The 12,685-nt window shown below is 48.3% G+C and overlaps 1 protein-coding gene across 3 annotated transcripts; it reads right to left on the bottom strand.

Moving 5' to 3' along the window:
* Positions 1 to 315: 315 nt before the first annotated feature.
* KLF15 (Kruppel like factor 15) lies at positions 316 to 12,381 on the bottom strand. Of its 3 annotated transcripts, none has more exons than XM_041425553.1 (3): positions 11,798 to 12,381; positions 6,591 to 7,698; positions 316 to 770 (listed from the first exon to the last, which is right to left on the bottom strand). In XM_041425553.1, the coding sequence occupies exons 2-3, from the start codon at positions 7,631 to 7,633 to the stop codon at positions 602 to 604; spliced, it is 1,212 nt and encodes a 403-aa protein (XP_041281487.1). In that variant the 5' UTR covers positions 7,634 to 7,698; positions 11,798 to 12,381; the 3' UTR covers positions 316 to 601. The 3 variants fall into 3 exon arrangements, with proteins under 3 accessions (XP_041281487.1, XP_041281488.1, XP_041281489.1); XM_041425554.1 differs by lacking the exon at positions 11,798 to 12,381 and adding an exon at positions 8,705 to 8,782; XM_041425555.1 differs by lacking the exon at positions 11,798 to 12,381 and adding an exon at positions 8,168 to 8,666.
* Between the last annotated feature and the right edge of the window lie 304 nt (positions 12,382 to 12,685).

Below are 12,685 nucleotides of genomic sequence, written 5' to 3'. Positions count from 1 at the left end.
CTATGGCCAGCCCCTACAAATCCTTGGCTCAGGCAACCCAAAAACAAAGAAGTTGTTTTCATTTCAAAAGGAATTTGCTGTTTCCAAACTGGACAAATAGAGCAGCTTAATAAAAACTCACAATGAGTGGCCTGTACATGAGCAAAGCCCTCAGGAATGCCAGGGCTATAATTAACTAGCAGCAAGCAACTTTTACATTTTCCTGTGCAGCAGAAAATAGCTAAAAATAAAACACTGTAATTTCCAAAAGAAGCAGCAGCAGCAAAGGAGAGACAGATAGAAGGAAAGGAAAATAATATCCTTAGAAAAAAAAAAAGAAAAAGAAAAAAAAATCCTAAAAAAAAAAAAAAAAAAAAAAAAAAAAAAAGGAAGAAGCACCCCGCTCCCCTGACCCAAAAAGAGCTTCATTCCCAAATCATCTTTGAAGGACATGGGGCACTCAAACATGGTGGTGTCAAGTAACAGCATTGACTGTTCTGTGGAGACAAATAAATTATCACTAGAAACATAGTGACAAATAAATTATCACTAGAACCATAGTGAGCAAAGTGCTGCGGTGGGCTGGTGCGGGACGGCCGGCGGGAAGGGGAGGCAGGAGCCCTCAGTTCACGGAGCGCACGGAGCGGCTGCTGCGCGGGAACCGGTGCACCTTGACGTGCTTGGACAAGTGGTCACTGCGAGCAAACTTCTTCTCGCACACTGGACACTGGTAGGGCTTCACCCCCGAGTGGGAGCGCCTGTGCCGGGACAGCTCATCCGACCTGGAGAACCTGCAAGAGAGGAGAAGCCTTTTCAGATAAATGGGGGTTTATTGTGCTAAGGCTGTCACAGCGAGTTGAAAAATCCTCTCAGGCCACTGGGAGACTCCAGGAGGTGAAAGGGACACACAGCAGGGCTGGGCTGGTCCCAGCTCACAGGAGGCAGCAGTGATGGGAACACAGAGCTGCCAGCCCTGGACTCAGGGCAATGCACGGAGGCAGCATTTGTACCAGCCTCATCCTGGACCCCATGACACGGGTACAGCTTGACAAAAGCAGCGCTGCCCTCGATCCTCCTGCAGTCCCTCCAAAGCCACCCCCACCATCTCTCCCCTGCAGATCCAAGCACAGGCTCCTCAAGCACAGACAACAACCACTGTTACTGACACAAGCACAACAGACACCCCTAACTGCACCCAGTTTGAGAGGGATTCCAGATAAATCCAGCCATAGCTACCTAGAAACAACATGACTTATTGGATCCAGATGAAAAATTGGCTTCCATGTGTGCTCCTGCAGGCTAAATAAAGAGTCAGTACCAGAGATGCTCAGCATCCCAACAGCTGAAATTCAGGTGGGTCCCAACGGTCATTTGCATAGTTATTTGCATAGTTAGCATTGGTAAATTAAATCAAGAATGAGCCTTTAATTACCAAAACTGTATTCCATAGTCTTTTGAATTTTAGATATTTTCCACCTTCCATCTCCACAGAAAAATCCCCAAATAGCCACCATGAATCCCACAGGCTTTATTGAACCCAAATGAGCTAATCCTTTGGCCTTAAGGGCAGGGCTGGCTCTATTTCCACTTTGGACATGACTAGGAGACAGAGGGTTAATTAACAATGTCACACTAAAACAGCCCTGTCCAGATGGGTACAAAAAATTTGCTGCCTGACAAAGGGCAATTAAGTGTTTTGTTGCCAGAGCAGTAACAAAGAGCAGCACAGAAAGAGAGCTTGCAAAAAATGGTATCAGCTGTTTATTTACAATAAATAAGTGAAGTCATGGGCACTAGCTGAACAAATCAGGGAAAGAACATGTAGAAAAATGTGCCCTTCTGGAGCAAAATATCTCATCACCAACAGAGCAAATACACTATTTTTATGAAAGGGAGAAAACAGGACTGCTGGGTTCCTATGAATAAATCCCTCATGCAAGAAAAGTAAGTTTCCACATAAAGGTTTTAATTAGCTCTGATCTCCTGCCAACAGTTGAGGACCAGGGCACAGGCACTGGGAAAGCTGGTAATGGTTTCCTCAGTTGCTGCAGCTCTTCAGGCTGGTCGTGCTCCCCAGAGAGCACTCAGCCCCTGGAAAGCTGATCCAGGCACTCACCACAAGTAAAGTATGGTGTGGGAATCTGTCCCAGGTGCATTTCTAGGGGAGATTCTTTCACCTATTCACTTGCTTTTCTTCCTTTCGTTGCTCTGGTATCCTCATGGCTAAAGAGTCAAATTCTCCATGATGAACAGGCAGCTGTTATGGAACTGTCCACCTGTTCCTTGTCTGGGATGACTCTTCTTCATAAAGGCTGTGGCTGAAGTTTCTCTTCATACCTTCTACCTGCATTTTTGCTTTCTCTAATACCCCTGGTCCTTTCAGCCACAGCTTCCCAAAAACACAGTCTGGACCCAGGAGCAGCAGGGTCAGGGATTTCTCCCAAGTCCTTAGCAGTGAGCTAGTCCCAGTGCCAGATCCCTGCAGGGATGCTCTTGTAGAGCTATGGTGAGTGGGCCTGGAGAGTGTAGGATGCTCCCTGTGCAGACTGCCTCAACAGGACTGTGTTGGACAAGGAACAGGGCTGTGCCACATCCAGGGAAAAGAGGAAAAGCACTTTTGCAAAGAGATATCCTCTTATATACAGACTTCAAAGGAAAAAAAAAAAACAGATGTGGCTGGGTTGCCTTGTCCTATGTCCTTGGCCACTAAGGTCACCATCTGCACCAGGAGTGCAGTAGCACTTGGCTAATCCTGCACAAGAGCCTCACAAGTGCATTTTGAGGGGAATTACACGGATGGTGGGGGAGAAAGAGGCACATGTCAGGAATGAGCTTGGATGAGTTCATCCGATAAAAATACACTCTGCCTCATAACCATGTCCTTAGCTGAAGAGGCAGGAATGTTGCAACACTGTTCCCCAGCAGTGACGGAAAGATCAACTTACAGAGCCCACAGAAATAAACCTCAAGCTGTCTGTGTGTTTACAAAAAAACAACGCAAAGGTTAGGACAAGGAAGCTGGGAGGATCTGGCGGTCTGGCTCTGCAGTGAAATATCTGCAACACACTCTGGCACTGAGAGCAACCCAAAGAAAGTGAAAATAATCCACTGTGGAATGCAAAATTCAAAAGAAAAAAAAAAAGAAAAAAAAAGGAAGCCCCAAGGAATACCTCACTATTCTGTCACTGCCATTTCCAGAAGGATTCCTCCTTCAAAAGAAAAGTGAAGGGATCTGGGAAATCCCACAGCAACTAAAAGAGCCTTCTTCATCCTTCTATCTGGCAGGACCCCAAGGACTGTAACTACATCTCCCTTGAAGAAAGTCCTTGATGAGAGCTCCCTGATGTGTTGGACATGTTCTGTGTCTCCCAGACATATGGGGACATTCCTATGTCCCTCATGGGGCCAGAAAGGTCAATAGCTTTAGCCTGGTACTCCTGTCCCTGCCATGGCCACCAGCCATTGATGCCAACTCAGACTGTACCTCTCCTCCAGTGGAGGAAGCCTCCAGACATATCCCTCCTGCCCATCCCCAGAGCTTTCCTACAAGGAACCAGCACAGCTCCTGTGCACCTGTCATCCCCTTGCCCAGCAGCAGCAAGAAAAGCCAGAGCAAGAAGCCTGCCCTGCCCCATGTGTGATACTGCCCATGGCCACACGTGTTACAAGCCCTTAAACCCTCCCTGCCAAACCAGGCAGAGCTTATGGTTCATGCTGTCACCAGCCAGAAGATGCAGTGGGGCATTTAAAGGCGATTGCCTCATCCCCCAGCCTTGCAGCCGCTGCAGCTTTGCACAGTTCTGTGCCAGGGAGGGGAAGCAGGAGCTTCTCCTGCTCTGTGCCATAGCACAGCTGCTGGGCCCTGCCCAGGCCAAAGAGCTGAGCAGTGCTAACCAGAGGCTGGGGTGCCAAAGGTAGAAGGTGGCACGACTCAGATCAGTGCCCTGACCCGTCCAGGGAGCACAACGGGTCACTGGCCACTGCCAGATGAGCACCACTCTGCAGACTGCCAAAAACAGCCCTTGCCCCATGCCTAGGAAGGGCACAAGCAAGCAGGGTTCAGCCTCCATCAGGGAGGGGCTAGGGGTCTCCAGCCATGCTAGGGGTTAGCAAAAGGGTTTGCTGGGTGCACACTCCAACCCTGATGAATTTAAAACATTGTGTACAGAGAGCTGAGGAACCTTTAACCCTCCCACTGAGCTCAGGCACTTTGTGCTAGGCAACACTTTGTTTTGGTTTTGAAATTACTATCTCCAGTGAGATCAGCTCTTAAGTGTCTTCAGTGAAAAAATAAATACACAAGCACAAGAATGCAGGGAAAAAGGGGGAAAGCAGAGTCCAGCAGTGTTTTAGTACTTAAATTCATTTGAGATTATGTAGAAGTGGAAGCAAACAGAGTGGCCAGATGCAGTGGACTTAAGTCATGTGAGACTTAAGTCACAGCTCTCACTGAACTTCTGAAAAGGTAAACATGGTTTATTGATGAAAGGGGACTGAGTAATTCAATGCTCAGTTGGGTCTGGCCTTTGATGTGGAGCAGCATGCAGGGGATGTGCAGCAATCTCAGGCTGGTGCTGAGGATTGCTGTGAGCACAAAAGCCTCTCCCCAAACACAGCCTCTCCTGCTGGCTATAAACTTCTCCTCTTGTAGCACAGCCCTTCCAAAGTTTAGGGGTTTTGGGGATTGAGACTGCAGCCCAGGCTGCGAAACTCAACATGACAAACAGCACAAGAGTTTGAAAAGCCCTTTGCAGCAGCTGTTTGTGGACAAGACACATGTTCTTCATTATGAAGGTGATTAATTTCTCCTTCCTGTTGGGCTCATCTTTAAAAAGTTGTGGTGGCTGAAAGTTCAGGGTGCTGCAGGCTCTGGGATCAGCAGCCAATGAAGCAAATCATTCACCACAACATTTCAATAAGAGAAGCACCTGTTGTGAATTTAATCAACTTTTATCACTTAATATTTTTCCTAAATGTTCCCCTTGGTTTTATATCTTGGGGAACACCAGCTCTGTGATAAGACAGAGCTGGAGAAGGTCATCCACAGGCAATGCTTCAGGCTCCTGATCCTGAGCCACAAAAGTCCCTGGGAGCGCTGGTACACATCTCAGTGTGGATTAGACAAACCTTCACGTGCCACATGCATTTGTCACAAAAAGGAGAGCTGTGCTCACATGCAAGGAAAGCCAGCATGACACCCACAGGCACATCTGCTGCCTGTGCACACGTACTCTGCCAACCAAATCAAAAGCAGCAGGTGCCTGTCCTGCAGGTTGGGAGCAACCAGCCTGCAGTTTCTGGGACCAATCAGCTGAAAAATGCAGCTTTGGTGAGAGGATACCCTGAGCAGCAAACTGAGCCCATGAGAGGTGCTGCCAAGGCAAAAGGAAACAAATCACCACCAGTTTGTAGAGCCACCATCATCTGACCTCCTCAGCCCTTCTGAGAAACAAACTTCAGACTGGTCCAGCTGGAGAAGAGAGGGTTCAGCTCCACTGTGACCTTTTCCCTCAAACCAACCCAGCCATCTCTAACTGCTGCGTGTCTCACATACTTGCATTTTTGCACAACATTCTCCTGTTACTTTTTACCTCATCTGTTGCCCATGATCACAACCCATTTTCTCATTAGACATTGCTCACTGAAGCTCTGCAGCATATTATTTGCAAGAAATTCAATTTAATTTAACACGAGGTAGTTAAGATAGTATTTTCTCCCATCATCATTTGTGGTGCTGTACATTAGCACTTGCCAGCAGGCAAGCCAGTTATACAGCTAAGTGGAAAGAGGGAGGAAGGCACCTGTCAAAGCTTCTTTAAAATAAAAAGCTGATATTTTTTAAAAAGACTAAATTTTTCAATTCATATTAAAAATAAAATAAAATATTTTTAAAATTCCTCTGCCAAACATTTTCTCAATCAAACCTGCAATCTTTCATTCAAGCAATGCTTAACTCCACCTCAGCCTTCTGGTTATGTTGTTACATCTGACAGCTTTTTTGCAACTTTGAGTGGCACCCACGCATTTTTCTGAATCAAGACAGAGAATAAAACCCAGAGTATGCCAGAGTGTCACTGCCAGCATTTTAAGAAGGAGTGGGATGGAGTGCATTTTCTATGAAAGTGCACAGAACACTGCTTTTAACCATACTTGCTTATCACAGCCCTTCACTGGCCATGTTTAGTCCCACACAGGGCTGTGCACAGCAATTCTGCCCTAAACCTTTCAGTTCCCTCAGCCTCAGCTGGTGCCAGCCACGGCTCTGCTGGGGCTGGTGTGCTGCAACCACACCAATGCAAACACCAGGTCTTACCTGTGGTAACAAGCTTAATCTGACCCTCTAGAACGAAATACAAATTATGACAGACTATTTTATTTTTTTTAAGACACTAAAACAGGTGCCAGCAGGTGATGCTGTGCTATTTAATTTATCAAAACCCCTGGGTTACCTAACAGGAAGAAAAAATGGTCTTCATTGTCAAACCAACCAAACAAGTTCTGGCAATAGAAACAGTTTATAAATCACAGTACAAACCTACTTGCTCAGCAAGTTAGGTCAGGTGAGCAAAAGAGGGAAGGGGGACTGGACAGAGCTGCACCCCAATACTGACCTCCATCCACAGCCCGGCCACGTGCACGCAAAGGGCTTTTCTCCTGTGTGCCTCCTCAGGTGGGCTTTCAAATGGCTGCTTTTTGTGTACATCTTGGTGCAGCCAGGAAAAGAACATTTATGCATTTTAATGAGTTCAGCTGCGGGGTTCTTTTGAAATTTCTGACCCATGATGATTCCCGTCTGCCCCTGGATCATGCCTCCTGGCCCAATTGGCTTGGCGGCGATGGGGACGGGAGCAATGCGGACAAATTTAGAGGACAAGTTCAAATTGGACGACTGAACTATCTGAGGCACAAGGGCAAATGTCTGTCCTTGGATGTTGACTAGGAGCTGTGCAATTTTAATGTTCTCCTGTGCTGGTCCTTGGGAAGTGGGGCTCGTGCTGGACTCCTGTTTGATCTGCACAGGCTGAATTTGGAGCATAACCGGTATTCCATTCTCCAGGGTCATTCCTCCATTTGAAGCTTGGCCACCTTCCGTTGAGCTAGTCAACTGCTCATTTTTACTCTCTTTTAAACTAGTACTGGGTAACATATGGTCTTTTTGCTGCAGCGAAGCAACAGAAACCTGGCTGCAAGCTCTCAAGTCCTTGGTCTCGCTTTTAGGTCTTTCTTTGAGCTCCAAGTCCATGTTCTCCTCCAAAAATTCCTCAATTTCCTCAAGCGTGGGCTGAAATGGTCCTGAGTCTTCCATATCCACGGGAAATTCAGGCAACCTAAAGTACTCCTCTTTCACTATTGGCTGAAGTCTCCTTTTGTCCCACCATGATGCAGTGGTGTTCCCCAAAGATGCCTGGGACAATAAATAGTCTAAGATACTGTCCTGACTTTCTGCACTGGATGTGCTTCCATAGCTGGAGCTGAGGACCTGGGAGTCAGGGCTGGAACAAGAACAAAAGCTGGACGAGTCACTGTCATCTTCTGACAGGGGAGAGGGCAGCATTTGGTAGGACCTCACGCCTGCTGTCATGTCCCCAAAGTATCCAAGAGAAGATCTTGTGGATGAAAAGGATTCATCAGTAGGCAGCAAGTGATCCACCATTCCTGGATGATCTCCTATGGATATCCCAACAGCATATACCAGGCAGCCAAAGTTCAGGTGAGAGCCTAAGTGCAGGAAAAACAAAACAGCAACAGTCAGAAGTTGGTTTAATCATTTATCTCCATGAACTGAAACTCGTAAAGCCCTCTAGCCCACAGGAAAGTCCAGAGCATCCAGCCTCCCTGGGTACACAGGCTGCTACAAGCTTTGATACGTCTGCACCACCCCCCGAGGACTGTCAGGGCTGAAGCGTTTGCAGGATTGCACCACATATTTGCAAAAGAATGCTGTCAGAAATCATTTCCCAACCGTGTGGAGCTCCAGATTTACAGCTCCCTTATAGAATATTACCAGCAAGAGAAAATAAATAACAAGCTTTCACCTAGCAGTGAAATCCAGAGCCAAAGAAGGGAATGAGAAAAAAAAAAATAAAGTGTTGAAATTTTTACCACCAAAAAGAAACAAATAAAAAAAGTTTATTGCTGCCGACCATAAAATGCAAATTCTTTCCCTATCTTGTAGCTTTCCACCAACCTTATTTTTAACTTCCTCAGTTCTACAAATATAGGCTGTTCAGCATAATGAAAGGATCAATCTGGCAGGAGCCAAAAATATTTACTGTGCTTCAGCATTTACTAGGTGGATTTTCCCCTCCAGATGTAATGAATCAGTGTGCCAACGTCATCATCACCTGCACTGTCCTTAATAAGGCTGGCACCGCACTGAGCTAATTACCATGCCCTGCCAGCCAGCTGGTGGCCGCTTTCACCCCTCCGCTCCAGGGGCTGAGCTGAGCCCCGAGCCAGCTGCACGGCCCCGGCATCCCGACCTGCCCCCGAGGGGCAGCATCCCGCAAATCCCTGTGAGCCCGGATCCCGCCAGGAGCCCGCAACAGCAAACCCCACCCCGGGCAGCGCGGCCACCCAGCGCCGCTGCCAGCCGCGGCTCTCCTGCGCTTCACCCGCTAACACAAGCAAACTTCCTAGAAAGGCCACTGGGGAGGGACAGGCAGGAGGGACATCTGCGTGTTCCCCACCTCCCCGAGGGAAAAAAAAACCAAAAATTGCTTACGGAGGGAGATTATGCCCCTTAGAGAGCAAAGGCAGAGGGCTCGGGATGGAGCGAACACTGGCCCTCAGTCATTTGCTCAAGGTGACTGATTGGAAACGGAGCTGTACATGTGCATAATAAAACAACTCTTTCTGTGGAAGGTATGTGGACTGCAGAGATAGAAGTCATTCGATCAGCCTATGAGCTGGTGTGTGTGTGTGAATTAGGAGGCATGTGACCCGGCGTGAAGGAAATGCCAGTCAATCTTGTTACACGCTGTCATTTTCCACAGGCTCTGCCGCTGCGCTCTGGACGCTTTGCCATGAATAGTCAATAGCTCCCAGTTTTGTGCAGGCGACAGGATGGTTGTTACTGCTGTTGCAGAGCATCTTTGCTGCCTCATCTCCAAAATTTACCCCATCTTTCCTTCTCTGGAGAAAAATCAAAGGCGTGTGTATGCTCAGTGCTGCAGAACACGGAGCGAGGTATTTTACACAACACCCTTAAAGAGCTCTGTCCTGTTGGCAACACTTATTAACATTTCCCAGGAAGGGGGGGGGGAAGCCATATTTCTTAAAGATATGGCTTCTTCCTTCATAGACACATGGAGGAAACAGGGACAGGTTGAAAGAAAGACTAAGATTGCATATTTTCCTGGTCTGTGTCTTCTGTCAGTCAGCTGTGCCTCTGAACCAATAATGAAATACCTACTGTGCTGAACACGAGGAAGTTCAAACAGAGGTTAGTGGCTCTGTTTTGTGACCTTAGCCTATAATCATGTCTTATAGTAAAAGCGAAGAGTCAGAAAAAATGAACACACTTTTTTTTTTTTTAAATCCCTGTGTTGATATAAAGTTCCCCCAGCAGAAGTCCCTTAGCTGAGCTATTCCAGTTTTGAAACAGAAAGCACCATCTGCTTCTGACAAATTAGTATTGGCATCTGGTAAGAATTCACCCAAGCTGATTGTTTCTATCTTGCACCAAAAACTGGTGATTGCCTTGAGAAACACAGGGCAGAAAGGAAGACTTGCCCTCAGATGGTTTCTGTTTCTTCCTCCAAAGTCTGTATTATTCCAGTTTAAACTTCTGAAGAATGGGGCTGTGAGGGAAATCTGGACTCCAACATGTGCTTTTCTAAGAAAAGCTGGCATGCTCTGCGTGCACCAAAAGCAGTTGGTGATCTTCTCTTAAAAAAAAAAAAAAAATGTTCAAGGCTTCTTTAAATGCTTGCAAGAGTTGGGAAGCCAAAAATCAAAATATCCATATATTTCCCTGGGAATAGAACTAACTGTAATTTGAATAAGGACTTAAACAAGGGGGGAAAAAACAATAATGAACCCCTTGCAATTTCTGTGGGCCGGTACCTCAGCAGAAAACAGCCAGCAGGCTTGTTTCCCATCTCTTTTGACAAGGAACAATGTCACTCGATGTAACCAGAGGTTTTTTAAGAGAGGACTGTCAGAGCCAAATAGATGCAGGCACATTACGGGCCAGTTCTGCTTTCTGTGCACTCTCAAAGCTTGCAGAACAGCCAAGAAGATTTTGGAGAATGCCTGGAATGCAGGATCGGGCTCTGGCTATATTTTTTTCCTAAAGGCCAGGCTAACAAGCAAAATAGTTTTATCCTTACTTTGCCTGAAGACACAGCCAAAAACAGAAGATTAGAAAACAAAACCAAAAAAAGCCGGGGTTGTGAAGGCTGTGAAAACTAATGATGCTGTTTCCATAACACACTTTCATCTCTAGGAACGCTGAAAACACGTTAGAAATGTAAGCACCTATAGTGGGATCGCAGTGCCTGAGCCACTGGAAACAGCCACTTCTGGAGTGAAATACAGCAGCTGTTCGGCAGCACCACCGGCTCCAACTTTTTTTTTTAAGAGTTCCCTGGGTTGTTATGATGTCCTTTCTGCCAAAAACATGTTGTTCTGTTTAAAACCTGACCATCTAATCGCCAGCTAAAAAAAAAAGATAATGACAAAAAGCAAATCAGAGAAGACATATTTTGACGCAGAGCAACATGAAAATGTGAAGTGCTGGGAACTTGCTGAAACACGGGAATGTATTTCCCAGCCTGTCATTTCTGGACAGTCAGCCCAGCACAACTGATCACACAGCATATATGAGACTCTGACAGTCATTTCCTACGTTTACTGCCACAGCTTTTTCTACTTTAAGACTAATCTCTTCAGGGTTTTCTCTTGTTCTAAATCTGTTCAGACTGACTTCTGCTTCACAGACAGAGCCATAAACAAGGCAATGAAGCAGGCCCAGAGCTTCTAAGAAATTAAAAGAGAAATGCAAAGGGAGAGAAAAATAATAAAAAGAAGCCGCGAGCCAGGAGTAAACCCATTTGCTCTCATCTCTTCCGCAAGGTGGCCGTGCTGCTCCCCGGGCACAGTGGGGTGTTCAGGTTTGTTTTTTTCCAAACCCGTTGCTCCTGGGAAGCTGCAGAAACATTCCCAAAGCTTTCTTCTCCGAAAACTATCCCGCTCCAGCCCCAAACTTTGGCTTGCACAAGAGGAAGCACTTCACCTGCAGCGGGCACAGGCAGCGGCCCCGGCGGAGCGCACCCCGCTGCCTCTGCACCCCCAGCAGCGAAGGGCGCCCCGAAAAAACGCGTGGCACCAGCCGCTGTGCAGGGAAAGGGGTGCCGGGACACACACACGGAATTCCCACTTCGGCACGAGCACAGCCAGGCTTCCATGGCTGCAAAACATGTTCGTTTGGCGTTTGTTTTTTGGGTTTTTTTTTTATCGTGGTTTGTTTGTTTGTTCGTCCCGTTTGTAGAGGTTTTTTTTAAAATTATTATTTATGTATTGCTTTTTCCTCCCATCCCTTTTCAGGAGGCTTTGGGGGTCCCAGCTCCCTCTCTCCCCCCACCAGGGTGGTCGCGATGATCGGGAACAAACCCCCCCTCACCGCCTGTCACTCCACGGCACGGCACCGCTCCAGCCCGAAAACAGCCCCCAGCCGGGATGGAATTCCATCTGCCGCCTCGGCCGTGCGGCAGCGGGGCTCAGCCCCGGCCCGGGGGGCTGCGGCAGCGGGCGCGGAGGCACCGCGGGAGGGACGCGGCCCCGCGCAGCCCCCGCGCCCCCATCCCGCCCTTACCTGAACTCCTCTGCGAGCCGGGGGGCAGCAAAGGCCACGAACGACCAGAAGAACGCGAAAACAGCGAAAACGAGGGGGGGAATAAACCCAAACAACACAACCAAGCCACGAAAAAAAAAAAAAAAAAAAAAAAAAAAAAAAAAAAGAAAAAAGAAAAAAAAATTAAAAAAATTTAAAAGGGCAAAAATAACTATAGAAATAGTAATTAAAAAAATCAAAGAAAAATTTAAAAAGCCACAGGCGCGCAATAAAAGCGCAGGACTAAGCCCCAGCAAGCCCAAAGCAGCAGCCCGCAGAGGCAGGAGCGGCCGGCAGCGCGGAGCGGCGGAGGCGGGCGCAGCTCCCCCGGGAGGCGGGTGCGCGGTGCGGAGCGCGGCCCCGCTCCCGTAGTACTATATCCCCCTCACATGACGGGAGCCCGGCCGCGGCGGGGGAGGCCGGGGAGAGGCTCGACCGCGTCCGCCGCCCCCATTGGCCCCGCCGCGGCGGGGGCCGGCCCGGCACCGGCCTCAATGGGAGCCGCGCTCGGCCCCGGGGCGGTGCCGCGGGCAGGCTGCGAGCCCCGCGGGGCGCGGAGCCGGAGGAGGGGCCGGCGGCCAGGGAGGGGGGAATGGGTCTGAGCTGGGTCTTCCTCGGTGTGAGGAAGAGTGTTTTACAGCGAGGGTGATGAAACACCGGAACAGGTTGCTCGGAGAGCCGGCTGATGCCCCATCCCTGGAAACGTTCCAGGTCAGGTTGGACAGGGCTCCGAGCAATTTGATCGGGTTGGAAACGTCACTGCTCCTTGCAGGGAGTTGGACTGTTGATGTGCCTTCCAGCCCAAACCACTGTGAGAGTCTGTAAGCGTGCAAGCCTCTGGACATCTCCTGGAGATAAGCGAATCCCTGG

The sequence above is a fragment of the Onychostruthus taczanowskii genome, unplaced genomic scaffold (assembly GCF_017590055.1).
Source record: "Onychostruthus taczanowskii isolate IOZ18803 unplaced genomic scaffold, ASM1759005v1 scaffold9, whole genome shotgun sequence".
Taxonomy (NCBI): domain Eukaryota; kingdom Metazoa; phylum Chordata; class Aves; order Passeriformes; family Passeridae; genus Onychostruthus; species Onychostruthus taczanowskii.
This window is presented reverse-complemented; position numbering and strand designations above follow the sequence as displayed.